Source organism: Euprymna scolopes, chromosome 38 (assembly GCF_053919585.1).
Source record: "Euprymna scolopes isolate OS-2025 chromosome 38, ASM5391958v1, whole genome shotgun sequence".
NCBI classification, from domain to species: domain Eukaryota; kingdom Metazoa; phylum Mollusca; class Cephalopoda; order Sepiida; family Sepiolidae; genus Euprymna; species Euprymna scolopes.
In genome coordinates, this window is record NC_136519.1 from 9,500,393 (window position 1) to 9,520,137 (window position 19,745).

At 36.4% G+C, this 19,745-nt stretch overlaps 1 protein-coding gene across 7 annotated transcripts in view; it reads left to right on the forward strand.

The window, feature by feature from the left end:
* LOC145263069 (uncharacterized) overlaps nucleotides 1-19,745 on the forward strand; it is a 531,947-nt gene that overhangs the window by 218,033 nt on the left and 294,169 nt on the right. Inside the window, exon 1 of one of the 7 annotated variants that reach the window (XM_080119932.1) lies at nucleotides 16,444-16,945. The exons of the other annotated variants lie outside the window; for them this stretch is intronic. Coding sequence (XP_079976058.1) covers nucleotides 16,909-16,945 — 37 coding nt within the window. The 5' untranslated portion in view covers nucleotides 16,444-16,908. Of the gene's footprint in view, nucleotides 1-16,443; nucleotides 16,946-19,745 lie in introns of those variants that run through there. 7 annotated transcript variants of the gene reach the window in all.

Here is a 19,745-nt window from a genome sequence, read left to right on the forward strand (position 1 = left end):
TAAGCTCAAACCCAAAGCCTTGAGGTGAAAGCAGAAAAGAAGGCCTGACATCTTACCACGACGCTAAGAGGGCAGAGAAGTGAGAATGGTTGAAATTAAACGCTTTAAACCGAACGTCTGCTTTTCTAGGTCAAACATCATGCCATAGAGAAATGAAATCGCTCAGAGCCAGTTAAGCTTTACGCTTTCTGCATATGTTTGTTTCTCCAAGATGTTGGGGAAAACCAGCTCCCTATAAAAGGGGAGTGTCCAAATGAATAGCAATTGTCTGATATGAGGGGTTTTTCTGCGTATTGATCAAAGCTTATTGCTTGCTGGGTGTCTCTGCATGAAGGGCCAAGAAGCTTACTTTACTTTCGATTTAATTTCGCTTTTTAAGGAAAAATACAAACAAACAGGCGGGACCACGGGATAGCGTGAATTTTATAAAATAAAAGTCGCTCAAATAAAAGATAGAAACGACCTCGTTTCGTAAATTGGAGATATCATAATCTAGGTAGTTTATAAAAAGTTGTAAGAATAAGTGACCCCCCCCCCGAAAAAAGCCTTTGCCGGACACACAAAAAAAATGCACACACACATTACATCTTTTATATAATAGATGTATGATCACTTATCAAGACTGAAAGCCACGCGAAAATTTTAAGATAACGGTTAATGGAGTGTATTGGTAGTCAGTAGGTGAGAGGTTTGTAGAGTATGGCGGACGAGGCAGTTTCCTAGTCCAATTCGTTCGACTTCTGCAGGGTCTGTTTAGCAACATGCGGTTGGAATTGTTGTGGAGAAGAATTGGGCATTCTCTGTTGATTAATGCTGGGTGTTGTTGTCGAAGTTTCTGATGCATTTCATCCTTTTGTTGACAGTACTTCATCGTCGTAATGGTTTCATCTTCATTCAAAAAACTAATCGCTGAGACTAGTTGCGAACCACTAAACAGTCAGCATAACCTTCTTTTGGTCCAACTGTGGCTTTGGGAAATGTTGTGGAACTTCATTGGTGTCTAACCACTGAGCTGAGCGTTGCTGGTTGTCATAAAGAACCCACTTTTCATTACAAGTCACAACCCGGTCGTGAAACGGATTGTTCTTGTTGCGTAAATAAAGCGAAGATGAGACTTCATAATGGTGTTTCTTTCAGTTGTCATTTAATTCGTGTGGCACCCATTTATCAAGTTTTTTGTCTTTCAAATCTCTCTCAAATGGTTGGAAATCATCGCATATGTTACGTCTAATTCTGAAGCAAGTTCTCAAACAATTGCGTATAGATTGGCTTCGACTAAAGCTCTTAATCAATCATTGTCAACATCCGATGGAAAACCACTATGCTCATCATCTTCGAGACTCTTGTTGCCGCCACAAAATTTTGCCACCAAAAAATTTTGCCGCCACAAAATTTTGCCGCCACAAAATTTCTTAAACTACCATTGTGCTGTGCGTTCTGTAGTGGTTCCTGGGCCAAACATTTTTGTTGACATCACGAGCTGTTTCAGCAGCTTTTCGGCCTAGCATGAATTGAAATGAGAAAATTGTGCAGATTTAGCGTAATGGTGAGAAGCGTTGACTGTCGATTGTAATTAAAACGATTAAATAGAGTGAAAAACTCCTCCGATGCTCTGTAGCTTGTCACACTCTCCCCGCGATCCCTTATATTTTGTCGCACCCTTCCGCGATATCTTATATTTTGTCGCACCCTTCTGTGATACCTTATATTTTGTCGCACCCTTCTGTGATACCTTATATTTTGTCGCACCCTTCTGTGATACCTTATATTTTGTTGCACCCTTCTGTGATACCTTATATTTTGTCACACCCTTCTGTGATACCTTATGTTTTGTCACACCCTTCTGTGATACCTTATGTTTTGTCACACCCTTCTGTGATACCTTATGTTTTGTCACACCCTTCTGTGATACCTTATGTTTTGTCACACCCTTCTGTGATACCTTATATTTTGTCACACCATTCTGTGATACTATATATTTTGTCACACCCTTCTGTGATACCTTATGTTTTGTCACACCCTTCTGTGATACCTTATATTTTGTCACACCCTTCTGTGATACCTTATGTTTTGTCACACCCTTCTGTGATACCTTATATTTTGTCACACCCTTCTGTGATACCTTATGTTTTGTCGCACCCTTCTGTGATACCTTATATTTTGTCACACGCTTCTGTGATACCTTATATTTTGTCACACCCTTCTGTGATACCTTATATTTTGTCACACCCTTCTGTGATACCTTATGGACTGTCACACCCTTCTGTGATACCTTATATTTTGTCACACCCTTCTGTGATACCTTATGTTTTGTCACACCCTTCTGTGATACCTTATGTTTTGTCACACCCTTCTGTGGTACCTTATATTTTGTCACACCCTTCTGTGATACCTTATGTTTTGTCGCACCCTTCTGTGATACCTTATATTTTGTCACACGCTTCTGTGATACCTTATATTTTGTCACACCCTTCTGTGATACCTTATATTTTGTCACACCCTTCTGTGATACCTTATGGACTGTCACACCCTTCTGTGATACCTTATATTTTGTCACACCCTTCTGTGATACCTTATGTTTTGTCACACCCTTCTGTGATACCTTATATTTTGTCACACCCTTCTGTGATACCTTATATTTTGTCACACCCTTCTGTGATACCTTATGTTTTGTCGCACCCTTCTGTGATACCTTATGTTTTGTCACACCCTTCTGTGATACCTTATATTTTGTCGCACCCTTCTGTGATACCTTATATTTTGTCGCACCCTTCTGTGATACCTTATATTTTGTCACACGCTTCTGTGATACCTTATATTTTGTCACACCCTTCTGTGATACCTTATGTTTTGTCACATCCTTCTGTGATACCTTATGTTTTGTCACACCCTTCTGTGATACCTTATGTTTTGTCGCACCCTTCTGTGATACCTTATATTTTGTCACACCCTTCTGTGATACCTTATGTTTTGTCACACCCTTCTGTGATACCTTATATTTTGTCGCACCCTTCTGTGATACCTTATATTTTGTCGTACCCTTCTGTGATACCTTATATTTTGTCACACGCTTCTGTGATACCTTATGTTTTGTCACACCCTTCTGTGATACCTTATGTTTTGTCACACCCTTCTGTGATACCTTATGTTTTGTCGCACCCTTCTGTGATACCTTATGTTTTGTCGCACCCTTCTGTGATACCTTATATTTTGTCGCACCCTTCTGTGATACCTTATATTTTTCTGCATCCTTCCACGATGCACTGCGTTTTACTGTTCCCTTACTTCCACTTGCCTGTCCATTACTCTACTCGATACTCTCATTTCCGTTACACAACTCTCACTTTTCTGATCTTTTTCTTTGTGTCGTGTTCATGATGATAGCTACCATCGCTTCCACATTTAGGTCGCAATCTCCTCGATGCTCTACTTTCTAATTTGTGCCCATCTCCTCACAATGTCCACCTTTGCAATCGACGACTCCTTTGCTTCTCCCTTAATACTCTCTGGTCCATCACCTCCTTAATCCCTCTTCATTCCCAATTATGTCCTCCTTTGCAGCACCTCCCCATCTATATACTCCTTTGTATCTTCCTCCAAGATTTCCCCTTTTTCATCGCTTCCTCAAGATGCCTCCCATTCATTAGGCCCTCCATTTGACCCTTCGCATCGCCCATCCCAACATAATGCTCTTTAACATATGACAGGAAGAACACCATGTGCTTTCTTTGGATGAAAGTGTCTGATCATTTGCTACAAATACGACCCCCCCCACCCTCCCAGATGTTACTAATTTACAGATGTAAGTTGGAATTGGATCCAGCAACACTACTGCATACAACCCAAGAGGCAACAGTCAATGCGAGCACTACAACGGCATTATTTGGAACACTGTTATTAGCTCTGGAATCTAGACGATTACCCCTTAGCGTTTGGCAGGATGTTCTACAGGATATTTTAAATGGTATTCGCTCCCTGCTGTGCACTACTACAAATGCAAATCCTCATGAACGCACGTTCAACTTTGAAAGGCGCTCTTCTGCTGGTACTGCTTTACCTGTTTGGCTCTGTGACCCTGGGGAGGTATTATTAAAACGGTTTGGTAACAGGAGCAAATATGACCCGATTGTCGAGGTAGTGGAACTCCTCGAAGCTAACCCTACACATGCAAGAATACAACATAATGATGGCCGGGAAGATTCAGTAGCGCTGTGACATCTAGCTCGCTTTCCAGGCTCTGATAGACCTCAAAATTCTGATAAAAGTATTCAACCCGACATTACAAATGCAGACCCGACCCAGTTGATCGAATCAAGTCCTGTTAGTACTACGCCTAATACAGAAAATGAATTTGACTCTAATAGTCAGAATCCTAAGAACCAACCTTCATATAGGACCACCGGTCCTTCGAATAGCGAACTACCTCCACGCCGATCTAACAGAATTCGCAGACCAGTCCAGCGACTGGATTTATAAAAAAAAAAAAAACTATTTAAAATCTCTTTTACAAGTGGGGGAGATTGTTATATTTTCATTTAAATTGTTTTGTTCTTATTGTTTAAAATATTTTCATTTGAATTGTTTTGTTCTTATTGTTTAAAATATTTTCATTTGAATTGTTTTGTTCTTACTAATTAAAAAGAAAAAATAGATATGCAAATGCAGTTTCTTGCCACGTGATTTTGCACGCGTTCCTTTTTCTTTAAAAGACCGAGTTCCTTCTCTCTTGCTTTAGTAGTTGTGAATTTTGTTCAATAAAGCCTTGGAAAGATGTTTTGTTTTACGTCTTCATTTACTTACAACACTACAATTAGTAAAAAAGGAAAAAAATGGGAAATGAAAAGAATACGGTAGCAAAAGAAAAATATTTGAAATTTGAAAAATGAGAAAATGAGTTGGTCATTTTCCTTTGATGCATTCTGGTCCATCAAACCCCTCGATCGATTTCTCTGTACGCAGTCCTTCGCATCAACTTCCCCTTAGTCTCCCTCCTTCGAATCATCCCTTAGATGTCCTTTTTTTGATGTTTTTTTTTCTTCATGACCCCCCACACTTCCCAAGATCCATCGTTTAAGTTCCGTTATGACCATCACGTCGTTCCTCCCAACCTAATGCTTTCTTTTCTGCTACCCCAGTACCGTTTCTTCTTTCCTTTCCATTGCTATTCTACCACCGATGCCCCTCTCCCCATATTTCATTGCTTCTTTTCCGATGCTCCCCATATCTCCATCCCCTCGATACTTTCCATAGATAGCCTCTCCTCCTTTATACTTGATAACCTCACTCGCTTTCATTCTTTTCCCCTCCCCTCGTTCCCTTCTCCCCTAAACACTTCCTTAATCCTTTCGCTTTGTCTTATATATATTATTGTTAAAATATAATTATCCACTGACACGTGTTTCGTCGACTACGACTCATCAGTGTGGCTGAATCTAGCGAGATTCGAAATCGGGACCCCACGGTAATGAGCCTAAACCCTTACCACTAACCCATCTCGCTGGACTGTCTGGATATATCGCGATTTACTTAGATGCTGTTTGTTTTGGTACCAAAACAACATATATATATATTTATAAAATTTTAGTCATTCAATGAATTTTAAAATTTATGACGTGAAATGTGAAATATTTTCTCCTCTGAAGAGATGGTAGACATCGAAATCCTATAGGATAAGGAGTTATAATATTTCAAATGTATTCTTTGTCTTACATAGAATAATAAAGCTTTTGATTTGAAATTCAAACATTTCACGTCATAAATTTTTAAATTGATAGAATGGCTAAAATTTGATTTATTTGATCTATCTTGTATATTGAGCAATTTTTATTTAAGTGGGATAGTACTTATAGAATATTACTGCCAGTAATATCTTGTAAAACTTATAATCGAAGGTTTCCATACCAGTTGGTTGATTATTAGATAATTTTATTCTGAAGAGTTATATATATATATATATATATATATATATACAGGGTGGCCGAAAAGTCCCAGGACACTGAAGCCCCGACTTGACCACTCCAGACAACTCATTATGGGGTTTAATTAAAGGTCAAGTTTCTGCTATTAGATACGAAACCATTGATCAGCTAAAGCATGCGATTATTGCAGCTTTTGCTAGCGTATCAAGGAATTCTCTAAAAAAAAAAATGGCACAAAGAACCTGGAGGCGAATGGAATTGTGCAAGAACAACGAGGGCCAACATACTGATCCCCTAGACCACTAAATTACTCTAGTTGTTTTCTGCTTTGTTTCTAATAAAGTTCTCTTTTTTTGTTGTTGAATATATATGTTTTCTGTGTGTTTCATTAAAAAATACTGTGTTTTATTAAAAATACATGTATAGTGTCCTGGGACTTTTCGGACACCCTGTATATATGAGAAAAGAAATTAAAACCAAGTTGAAATTTACTATCAAATTTATTGTTTGACCGAATACTCCAAAAAAACAAGTTACAAAGTTCTTATTCCACGGAGTTTCAAAGAATGCTATTCTCTTATAATAAGCTCTACTATGTATTGTGTGTGTATTGAGCTTTTTTATTTGTTTAGGATTGAAATATCTATATAGAAATTAGATTGAAGTTTACCAATGCTTATATCAGGTAAACTGCATCTCCTTTGATTTCATATATATATATATATATATATATATATATATACACGTTCCAAGATTTTATTTCTCTTACCATTGAGTTCTTTCAACATATCAAAACTTCCGTACGATTGGTATGCACAAAGGGAGAAATTTAATTAAAAAAAAAAGGGGATATTATCCCAAAACACAAACACATATAACTGAAATTTTGAAATACTTTCAGATTACAGCTTGTATAATACTGTAAAATGAAAATCCCTATAAATATTAGTATCAATACTTATAAGACAATCAAAGCAGATTTTAAAAAAGCTCAATATACGAGATAGAGCAATAATATAAATGAAAATTTAGAATTGAATTCTGTGAATTAAATAATTTATGACAAATTTATTATTTGACAAGGAATACAACTTTTCTTTTCCTTTAATCGATGGATTTTCAAGAAAAAAAAAGATTAAATTTTTTATATTTGTCGAATAACACATTTGGGATTTGTATTACTGTACACAGATTCGAAAAAGTTGTCAAAAAACAAACAAATATATAACAAATAAATGTTATCAAAGGCAAAATAAGTTACTTTTCTACCTAACTGAATAACTTTTTAGTGTTTTTGTTTAATATAAAATGTTTATTCGGTTCGGAAAACAAGTAATGTTGAAGGCTGCCGGCGAAAAAGATGGCCGAAATGTCTTTGAAGACTTGATAATCACTTCAAAATAAATCCAGTAAATGTTACAATGACATTTGTTGGATAGGTTTCTAACACTATTTTGTTTTATTTCTTATTTTGAAGTGATTATCAAGTCTTCAAAGACATGGTGGCTATTTTTTCTTGTCTGCCGGCAGCCTTCAACATTACTCGTTTTTCGAACTGAATAAGCATTTTATTTTATTCTTAAATAAAAACACTAAAAACTTATCTAGTTAGGTAGAAAAGTAACTTGTCTTGCATTTGATAACATTTATTTGGGTGCTCGTACACTTTTCCACCGCTCTATTTTTAAATATATTTTTTTTTTTGGGGGGGGGGGGAGTTAAATTCAAGCTTCGCGATATCTTTTTTTATTTATTTATTATTATTAAATTGTTAGGTAGAAGCACACAATAGTTACAAAATACCCTCCCCTCGGCATGTTAAGAATGACTTTCAAAATAATAATGTTATTATTTCAGCACGGTGGCAAAAGTGCACAAGTACCTTTTATTTGTTATATATATATATATATATATATATATATATATATATATATATATATATATATATATATATATATATATATATATTATTTTTGACAACTTTTTCGAATCTATGTATATAGTAATACAAACCCCAAAATTGTATTTTGTTTAATTTACTGAATTTAATTCCAGTTTAACACCCACACACACAACCAAAAAACACTACCTAATTTCAACCTGTTGATTTCCATAGAAGAATTTTTTTTTTTCGTTTCTTAGAACACTTATGCTCTGGTCATATTTTTCTTTCTCCTTTGTTTCCGCTGATGAAATAAATCACTTTGGATTACGAACTTTTCTTTCCTCTTTTTTACTTGTAGCAATTCCCCCCCCCCCTCTTCATTTTCCAATATCTTCCCCCCTCTTCATTTTCCCGTATCTTCCCCCCTCTTCATTTTCCCGTATCTTCCCCCCTCTTCATTTTCCCGTATCTTCCCCCCTCTTCATTTTCCCGTATCTTCCCCCTCTTCATTTTCCCGTATCTTCCCCCCTCTTCATTTTCCCGTATCTTCCCCCTCTTCATTTTCCCGTATCTTCCCCCCTCTTCATTTTCCCGTATCTTCCCCCCTCTTCATTTTCCCGTATCTTCCCCCCTCTTCATTTTCCCGTATCTTCCCCCCTCTTCATTTTCCCGTATCTTCCCCCCTCTTCATTTTCCCGTATCTTCCCCCCTCTTCATTTTCCCGTATCTTCCCCCCTCTTCATTTTCCCGTATCTTCCCCCCTCTTCATTTTCCCGTATCTTCCCCCCTCTTCATTTTCCCGTATCTTCCCCCCTCTTCATTTTCCCGTATCTTCCCCCCTCTTCATTTTCCCGTATCTTCCCCCCTCTTCATTTTCCCGTATCTTCCCCCCTCTTCATTTTCCCGTATCTTCCCCCCTCTTCATTTTCCCGTATCTTCCCCCCTCTTCATTTTCCCGTATCTTCCCCCCTCTTCATTTTCCCGTATCTTCCCCCCTCTTCATTTTCCCGTATCTTCCCCCCTCTTCATTTTCCCGTATCTTCCCCCCTCTTCATTTTCCCGTATCTTCCCCCTCTTCATTTTCCCGTATCTTCCCCCTCTTCATTTTCCCGTATCTTCCCCCTCTTCATTTTCCCGTATCTTCCCCCTCTTCATTTTCCCGTATCTTCCCCCTCTTCATTTTCCCGTATCTTCCCCCCTCTTCATTTTCCCGTATCTTCCCCCCTCTTCATTTTCCCGTATCTTCCCCCCTCTTCATTTTCCCGTATCTTCCCCCCTCTTCATTTTCCCGTATCTTCCCCCCTCTTCATTTTCCCGTATCTTCCCCCCTCTTCATTTTCCCGTATCTTCCCCCCTCTTCATTTTCCCGTATCTTCCCCCTCTTCATTTTCCCGTATCTTCCCCCTCTTCATTTTCCCGTATCTTCCCCCTCTTCATTTTCCCGTATCTTCCCCCTCTTCATTTTCCCGTATCTTCCCCCTCTTCATTTTCCCGTATCTTCCCCCTCTTCATTTTCCCGTATCTTCCCCCTCTTCATTTTCCCGTATCTTCCCCCTCTTCATTTTCCCGTATCTTCCCCCTCTTCATTTTCCCGTATCTTCCCCCTCTTCATTTTCCCGTATCTTCCCCCTCTTCATTTTCCCGTATCTTCCCCCTCTTCATTTTCCCGTATCTTCCCCCTCTTCATCTTCCCCCTCTTCATTTTCCCGTATCTTCCCCCTCTTCATTTTCCCGTATCTTCCCCCTCTTCATTTTCCCGTATCTTCCCCCTCTTCATTTTCCCGTATCTTCCCCCCTCTTCATTTTCCCGTATCTTCCCCCCTCTTCATTTTCCCGTATCTTCCCCCTCTTCATTTTCCCGTATCTTCCCCCTCTTCATTTTCCCGTATCTTCCCCCTCTTCATTTTCCCGTATCTTCCCCCTCTTCATTTTCCCGTATCTTCCCCCCTCTTCATTTTCCCGTATCTTCCCCCCTCTTCATTTTCCCGTATCTTCCCCCCTCTTCATTTTCCCGTATCTTCCCCCCTCTTCATTTTCCCGTATCTTCCCCCCTCTTCATTTTCCCGTATCTTCCCCCCTCTTCATTTTCCCGTATCTTCCCCCCTCTTCATTTTCCCGTATCTTCCCCCCTCTTCATTTTCCCGTATCTTCCCCCCTCTTCATTTTCCCGTATCTTCCCCCCTCTTCATTTTCCCGTATCTTCCCCCCCTCTTCATTTTCCCGTATCTTCCCCCCCTCTTCATTTTCCCGTATCTTCCCCCCCTCTTCATTTTCCCGTATCTTCCCCCCCCTCTTCATTTTCCCGTATCTTCCCCCCCCTCTTCATTTTCCCGTATCTTCCCCCCTCTTCATTTTCCCGTATCTTCCCCCCTCTTCATTTTCCCGTATCTTCCCCCCTCTTCATTTTCCCGTATCTTCCCCCCTCTTCATTTTCCCGTATCTTCCCCCCTCTTCATTTTCCCGTATCTTCCCCCCCCTCTTCATTTTCCCGTATCTTCCCCCCTCTTCATTTTCCCGTATCTTCCCCCCTCTTCATTTTCCCGTATCTTCCCCCCTCTTCATTTTCTCGTATTTTTCCTTTTTTGTTTCTTTTCTATCTTCCTCTCTTACTCAATTCTACCCCTCTCTATAATACTGATGGTTTCTGTCTTTGATAATATTAATTTATTAGTTATGTTTCTGAAGATCAGGTCAAATAAACATTGTGCTATAGGTTTTAAGCCCGGAGCGCATCTTGTTCAAAAAATAGAAAATCGCTTCCGGCTTATGATTTCTCTTTCTCTCCCTCTCTCTCCCTTCCTCCATCTCTCTCCCTTCCTCTCTCTCTCCTGTACATAGAAAGACTTTAAGATAATATTCATCATATTATGTTATACGGATGACGTACCAGTTATATGTATATGCGTATACGCGTGGCTCAGAGTTTAAGGAATGCTGGTTAAGAGCTGTAATGCTTTTACGCTTTGGTTTTTATTCTAGCTGGTTGCACCCAGATCATATATATATAATCCCATTACCATATAATATATAATCTCATTAGGTTCAATATAATAATCGATAGATAATTGTCCCCATAATAATAAATGCATAGTTTGCATGAATTAAAATATATTTAAGCGTGGTATGCTCGTATATATATATATACTCTAATAATTTCTTCCTTCGAACAGCTACCCTATCTGCTACATGCTTCCCTGACTGTACTGATACACAGAAGTTTAAATGTAATGTAAACCAACATCTTGTTAATCCTTCTTAGGCATGGTCCTAAATAGTAGCCACTTACGTCCGAGTGGGGACGTGCCTTATTAGGGATGAACCTGAGTTAAAAAAAAAAAAAAGAAGAACGCGAGTTAAAAATAATAAATACAAAATCTGCATGAAATAAAATATATTTAAGCGTATTTTACGACCGGGCAAGCCCCCCCCCCTCTTTTATTATTTACTAATAGGTTACCGCTTATCAAGGCCCGGGTGTCACTCAAGGATAAGGGTTAGAGAGACTGTCAGTTAGATGATGAAAAACATCATGAGAGGATTGAAGACGATGAATGGTCCCGCACTGTCAGCCAAGCTCCAACCTCTGTCCCGTCGCTGCAATGTTGCATCTGTGTCTGTTTTGCAAGTACTTTGATAGAATATGTTCTGATAGACTCATAGCACTTGTACCCCCTCGACGTACATGACTCCAAATAACCCGACATGCAGCAAAATTCCATCCCTTCACTGTTGAGGTCCTTAGATGCGGGAAAGGCGTCTGGTCTAATAGTTTTTTTCCTTCAGACTGCTGGACTTTGGAATTTCTTACCTGTGTCCTGCTTCCCTGACTGCACTAAACTGCAGAAGTTTGAATGTAATGTAAACAGGTATCTTGCTTGCTTAACTCCCCAAAGCCCAGTGTTAGACACGATCCCAAATAGTTGCCCCTTACGCTCCAAGTGGCAGTTTTGGGGCGAAAAAAGAAAATAATGGTATTTCTGGTAGATTTGTATATATTTTTTTCTTCGTGTGAACCTGTGAGTCCAACTGTGTTTCGTTTACATTTTTTTTACCATCAGTCAGCTGCAGTTGTGTGCGCGCGTGCATTCATCCATTAATGTTTCCGTTCATATGTGTTGGCCGGTGTGTATCCGATTGCTTCTGGGTGATCGCCGTGCGCTTTCGTTTCTGCAACTTTGAGTGCGTGTGTGTAGTGTCGGCTTTCAGCCTGTTGCTGCAGGATTTTTTTTTTTTTTTTTTCAGCCTTCGGCGCGTCTGTTTCGCCGCCTGTTGCTTATATCGCTTGTCGACTCGCTTCGTTGCGTCGGCTAAGAAGCACCAACTGCTACTCGTTGCCAAAAAAAAAAAAAAAAGAAAAAGAAAAAAAGATGCATACATGTGTGCGTGGAGTTAGAGATTTAGACTCGTTAACCACCCTCAAATATGACATGTATATAAGACACAAATCTATATGACAAGACTTCGAGATGGAATCAAAGTATAGTTGACAGTACCATCGGTTTCAAGTCTGTGAGGATTCAAAATCAACGAATCTCACCGCGCACCGCACCGGTTACTTCATTTCTGCAGTGCAACTGCAACACCATTAATAATTAAATAACATGTTTTTGGTTTTCATTAATTTTTTGAAAACTTAATAAGCACATTTGTTGGATTTCTTTTCTACCGATCTAATTAATGACTTACGTGTGTGTATGCGTGTGTGTGTATATATATATGCGTGTGTGTGTGTGTGTGTATATATATATATATATGCGTGTGTGTGTATATATATATGCGTGTGTATATATATATGCGTGTGCGTGTATATATATATGCGCGTGTGTGTATATATATATATGCGCGTGTGTGTATATATATATATGCGTGTGTGTGTGTATATATATATATATGCGTGTGTGTGTGTATATATATATATGCGTGTGTGTGTGTATATATATATATGCGTGTGTGTATATATATATATGCGTGTGTGTGTATATATATATGCGTGTGTGTGTATATATATATGCGTGTGTGTGTATATATGTATATATATGCGTGTGTGTGTATATATGTATATATATACGTGTATGTATATGTGTGTATATGTATATGTATATATGTATATGTATATATGTGTGTATATGTATATATGTGTGTGTATATGTGTATATGTATATGTGTGTTTGTGTATATGTGTGAGTATGTATGCGTATATATGTATACTATTGAGGTTACTATTTATCAAGAAGGCCAAGAGCCACTCGAGGATAAGGGTTAATGAAAAGGGAATGAATGCCAGCCGAGAGATGGAGAATATTATAAGAGTGCTAATAGTGCTTAGTGGTACGAATTGCGTTTTATGACTTTTTGGACGATCCACGGCAAGAATTTATTTACATTGGATTTGAAAGACGGCCAAGTTGTAACCAGATCTCTTCAGTCAATTAAGAAGTCCTTTTAGACTGAGGCAGTTCTTTAAGAATATTATTCTAATCCGAAATGCCCTTTTTGGGGTTCTGGAATTTTTCTCACATTAAAAACCGACTTTGTGCTCATGGGGAGGCAAGGAAATAGGATACAATTCTTAATAATTCGATTTATTGAAACGATGCTGGTCCAATCGAAAAATAGATTTCTTTTTGTTTTAAGCGCAACAAAGAACTTTGATTTCGCCTTATAAACTTACATTCTGATCGACAATTACTTTTGCCCTGACACTTTAAAGGCTCAAAAATCACTTTTGGATTTCACACGGTCTCGAGATCCCCATTTTTTTATTTTACTTTTTTTTATTTTTAACTTTAATAACGGGGGTAGGAAAATTTTTGAAAGTGATTTTGAAGTCTTTTATTTGTCGGCTAAAATTAACGTGTCAAAAGTCAAGTATTAATTCAGTTTTGCTTCTAAATGGAAGAAAAACGGTATTTAAAATATTTTTTTATTTTTAATCTTATGATAGCACAGTAGCTACAAATCCACCAATAATTCTCGGAAATTCGTTGAGATCCCTGGAATCCGTCGTCCTCATTCTATGGAGGTTAAATAAATAAATAAATAAATAAATAAATAAAATATATAAAAAAAATAACCTTGGTATTTTCAATCAGTTTGCGGAGTCTAAATATATATGCTCCATTGCTCCAACTCCTCGAATTCCAAAATATTCTAGCTCCTTATTTTAAAGTCTTCCAATATACAGACCATCTGACGATTTTTCAAAGATTAAAATAATCTCCGATTCCAACTCATAGTACATTTACGAGTCCGATTTCGACTCCTTCCAAAAATCCCCCTGAGTGCAGCCCTGGTTACAACTGATAACACTCGTGGGAATAGGATCATAGTGTAGTAACTATCCCTACGTTGAGTGTTCATGACAATCGAAGTCTGTCTTGGCATTTAGGAGTCACAACTCCTGTTGCTCTCTAGAGTGTAGTATCTGTTCTGTGCACGATCAGAAGATGAGGTTTAGTTTTTTTTCTCCGCGTTTAATGACCGTCACGTGATGTTTTCCTCATATCATCTGTTGGTTCATTCATCATAAGACCACCCTCCCTTGCATTACTTCCTCCTCTCGGGGGTAGGTGTAGAGTTTGGATTAGAGGCAGCGAAAAACGTTAAGCCAAAAATATCCCATTTTAATTTTTATTCTAAAATAGAATTACAACAAAAGTCTAATACAGTGTGTTCGGTTTTAGGGGCTAGATTTCCATCCTACCTTAAATCGACTAAAGATCACATCCGACCCTCGCAAGGAGACGATAAGTTGGGAATCGGGCATAGGATCAAAGTGTAGTAGTAGTCTGTATCATTCTTACAGAGGAGAACGAGAAAGAAGTCCTTCTAGACTGAGGCAATTAAAATGTGTTTTTTGTTTCAATGCAGATTGGCCCCTTTTTACGGAGATGGACCCCCCCCATTAAAAACCGGCTTTTTGTTGAACTGTGCCCCTATAGGAGGCAAAAAAAAAAAAAAAAAAAGAAACCTTTTCTCTTTTTTTTTTTTTTTGTTGATGTTTTTGTTTTTTGTTCCCGGAATCATTGGAAATTGCAAATAGTCGCATTACTCCTGAAAGTCTCGCCAGAACTTATACCCGGAAAAGGTCAACAATAGCAGGAACTAATTCTGCTACTGTGATAACTACTGCTGCGGCTGCTGCTACTACGTTTAATAGTATTTTCAGTTTCAGTCGTGGCAGCAGCTTCATTTGCGTTTAGTTTAATGCGATTTGACGGTGCATAGTCGCTAGTAACTTTCGTCTTCTTCAGGCTTATATAAGGGCAAGCTAAAAAAACAAAAAAAGGGGAGCAAAAGTGCTGTCCATTATAATTTAGTTTCTTATACGCACATAAATATACCTACACGCACACACATACATTTTAATTTTTTTTTTTTTTTATTTCGTTTGAAAACGGAACGTTATTGTATTTATTTTTATTTACGCAACAACAAACCGGAATTTGTCGTCGGAGTTTTTTAGTTAAAAAAAAAACAAAAAAAAACAAAAAAAAAAAAACAAGAAAACATCAACATTAAGAAAAGATTGGAAATATTACTACCTATTATCACGAAAGGATATATTATTATTATTATTGCTATTTTTTATGCATGATAGTAAAGATAATCCTCTTTAAAAGTCGAATAATAAAAAAAGAAACCTCTGGATTAACTTCAACGGTTGGTAGTCTTTAACTAAGAGCAAAGTGTAGTATCAGTTCTGATAGTACACGTTATCTTTTTTTTTGTTCGCGGTCAGTCGAAGTTCTTCTGGACTGGGTTAATTTTTATCTCTATCCAGAGTGTCCTTTTGGGGGTAGCTGGATTTTCGCTATATATATATATATATATATATATATATATATATATATATATATATATATATATATATATATATATATATATATATATATAACACGTTCTTGTATGTAACTCTTGGGGGAGACAAATAAACAGAGTTCAAGACTTGGTGCCCCTTAAAAAATATAGAAAGAGACTGCTTTTTTTTTTTTTTCTTTTTTTTTTTTTTGACAAAAGGAAGGTATAATAATAATACAAAAATTCTGATAGTACACTTTGTTTTCTGTTCTCGATTAGCGAAGGAGAAGTCCTTCTTGACTGAGGTAATTTTTATTTTTGTCTATCCGGAGTGCCCCTTTTTTGGGGGTAGCTGGATTTTTGCCACATATTTGAAAAATATAGAAAGAGGCTTTTAAAAAAATTTTTTTTTTTTTTTTAAGACAAAGGAAGGAATAATAATAATAATAATCACAACAACAAAAAATATGTAGAGAGAAAAACTGGTTAAAGAAAGCACATTCGAATCATATATATATATATATATATATATATATATATATATATATATATATATATATATATATAATGAGGGCTAAAGACCACTCAAAGATGATATTAAATGAGCTTTTCAGTCGGTAAATAAAGAATACCACGAGAGGCTTGAAAACAATGGTCGAAAAAGACAGGATTTGATTAAAAAAAAAAAAAAAAAAATACGGCTCAACAAGTACCTACTTTTTTTTAATTAATTTATTTATTTTTTTAAATAAACAAGAAATGGAAGGTCTAAAACAACAAAACGATTACAATGCCATTGAATGAATAAGAAATCCACCTATGCATTAATTGACTAAACAAGGGTTTGTACCCTTAAGGTAAAAAAACAAAAAAACAAAACAAAAACAAACAACAAAAAAAAAAACGCGATGTGAATCGTCTCTTTGATATTTTTGACAGTCGCGGGTGTCTATTACTCGGGTATTCCCTGTAGCGAGGGTGTAATCAACCAGGGGAGGTGTTATAATATGTGCATGTGTATACAGCATGACATTTGTGCCCGTCATCGGTATTCAGTTTTTACGTCACACTCATTCGCCGCCATGTGAGTACCTGCTTGCCTCTTGCCCCCCCTCTCTCGCCCCCCTCCTCTGTTGCCCGTCACTGTCATCACAGAGTCGCTTTTTCCTTTCCCCCTCCCATTCCGACACCTGCTTCATACCCAATCCCTCATTCATCACTTAACCCCCACCAATACGTGTGGGCTGCTGTCATCCTCCCCGTCGTCGGCGTCACCAGAAGGTATAGCTGTCGTTCAGTTTCACCATGTTCGAACGATTTCGGACACTTATCACGGAAGCAGGTACGTTTATTATTATTTTTTGATTTTATAAATAAAAATAATAATAATAAATGGTGGTTACTTAGAATCTATTTAATAAAAAAATTGCAGAAAAGATCTTTATGATGTACAAACCAGTCATGGAACGAAAACGTCACATACCAAAAATCACGTAAACTATTTTTTTTTTTAAATAGAAAATCTTTTCGTTTTTTTTTTTTTTTTTAAATTTTTTTACGATTTTTAGCAATTTAAATAATAAATTGTATACATTACAAGACTGACTTTAATCTTGATAGTTGGAATTGAATTGTCTCCCCCTTAGTTATAAAACATGGCGGATCAAAACATAACGTATTTACTTGGATATGAAATTTGATTTTCTCGATTTAAAAAAAAAAAAAAAAAAAAAAAAAAAATTAGATCAATTTATGTGATTTTTTGGAATATAGCATCTTTGTTCCGTGACGACTACGTGCATCATAAAGTAAAAAAATAATTTCTGCATTTTTATTTTGTAAATAGACATAATTCTAAATAAACACCTAATATATATATATATATATATATATATATATATATATATATATATATATATATATATATATAATCAGTATCGATTTCATTTATTAGCATTTAGTCCAATTAGGAAATTCGTTAATACCTAGATGAGGTTTGAATTAGAAACACGATTGCATCTAATATCATCATTAATTTTTATAATCTTATAATAAACAATAAATAAACATATTGCTGCAGTTTCATGAACAGTGCGTTCATACTCTTTGGTCTTTCTTTTGTTTTTTAATTTTTTTACACCTTTGAATATATTTATTGTTATACAACTCTGTCTGAAAGGATATTGAACACTTTGTGTGTACTAAGTCTGCTGCCTTCATTCGACTCAATTTCGATGTTCAGGAGTTGATGTTCATTTATGTATGCGAGCTGAGCTTTCATTGTTTCCGTGAAACAGAAGGTATCGATGGAAAATCAAACTAATGCATAGTGTCAATCTCTCTCTCTCTGTCTCTCTCTCTCTCTCTGTCTCTCTCTCTCTCTCTATATATATATATATGTATGTAATGCTCTTCCACATCTAACTGAACACTGTTTTACACAAACGTGCGTGCGTGTGTGTACATATATATTATTTATTGTACGACAAAATGGCTCAATACCAATTCAGGTAAAGCTTTATAACAATAATGAATTTATTCAAAGGTATATAGAAATTCAAAAGATTATTAATGCATTCCATTAAACTATAGTGATATACATGTGTATATCTATCATATATATATATATATATATATAATATATATATATATATATATATATATATATATAATATTTATGTGTACGTGTGTGTATATGCATATATATTTGAGATATCTATGTGTACGTGTTATATATACCTAATATCTATGTGTACGGTGTCGCTGCAGTCTGCACTGATGATTCCCGAAAGGATGACACTGTCTGTAGGCATTTTATAATTATTCTAGTAAATAATTATATGTGTGTGTGTGTGTGTGTGCGTATATATATATATAATATTTATGTGTACGTGTGCGCATATATGTGTGTGTGTGTACGTGTGCGCATATATGTGTGTGCGTATATATATATATAATATTTATGTGTACGTGTGCGCATATATGTGTGTGTGTACGTGTGCGCATATATGTGTGTACGTGTGCGTATATATATAAAATATGTGTGTACGTGTGCGTATATATATATATAAAATATGTGTGTACGTGTGCGTATATATATATATAAAATATGTGTGTACGTGTGCGTATATATATATAATATATGTGTGTACGTGTGTGTATATATATATAATATATACGTGTATGATAAGAATAATGGAAATAGTATTCCAATGATATATAGCGATAAAAATGAAACAAATCAAATTGTGTTCGCAAATAAAGACGAAACGTTTATGAACACATAACTTGATTTGTTTCTTTCTTATCTCTCTGCATATGTGTATGTGTGCGTATATATATATATATATATATATATATATATATATATATATATATATATATATAAAATGTGTGTGCACGCGCGTATATATCGTGTGTGCATATGCGTAATATATATATATATTTTCCCCGACAACGTTACTTTATTTTAAACGTAGTTTCCTTCGTGGGTTTCTCTCGCTTTTATCATTTAATAACAATTCCTCGATCCAGCTCTAGAACAGTGAGGGCGAAACTGGTCAGTTGGCATCCCTTTTTCCTCTCCTTCCGTTAATTATTAATATCCATAAAACACGTCTCTCATTCATAATTTTAATACGGAAATTTTGTACCCCACAAAAAATATGAAATATATGGGTGTGTGTGTGTGTATTTAATGTATGTATGTATGTATGTATGTATGTATGTATGTATGTATGCTAAACATTTGCTCTGTTTTGCAAAAAGCGTACAATGTATTGCAAATAATTCTTTTCCTTAAAATATATAAAAATAATGAATTAGAACAAATAAAAACACGTTACAGATTTTTATTATATTGTGTTTATGTTGTTACGCCCGTTACACGTCTGTTGCATAAAATACGTAACGCGCGTAACAGGTAAACATGCACTCACACATAAAAGAAAAAAAACATATATTTGTTGTCATTTTTCATACACACACACACACACACACACACACACACACACACACACACACACACACACACACACACACACACCTCTCTACCCCTCTCTCTTTCTCTTATCTACAAAATTGATAAAATATTTTGTTACGATTTCTTTCCATTCCCGTGTCACCTTTTTAAATATATTTCT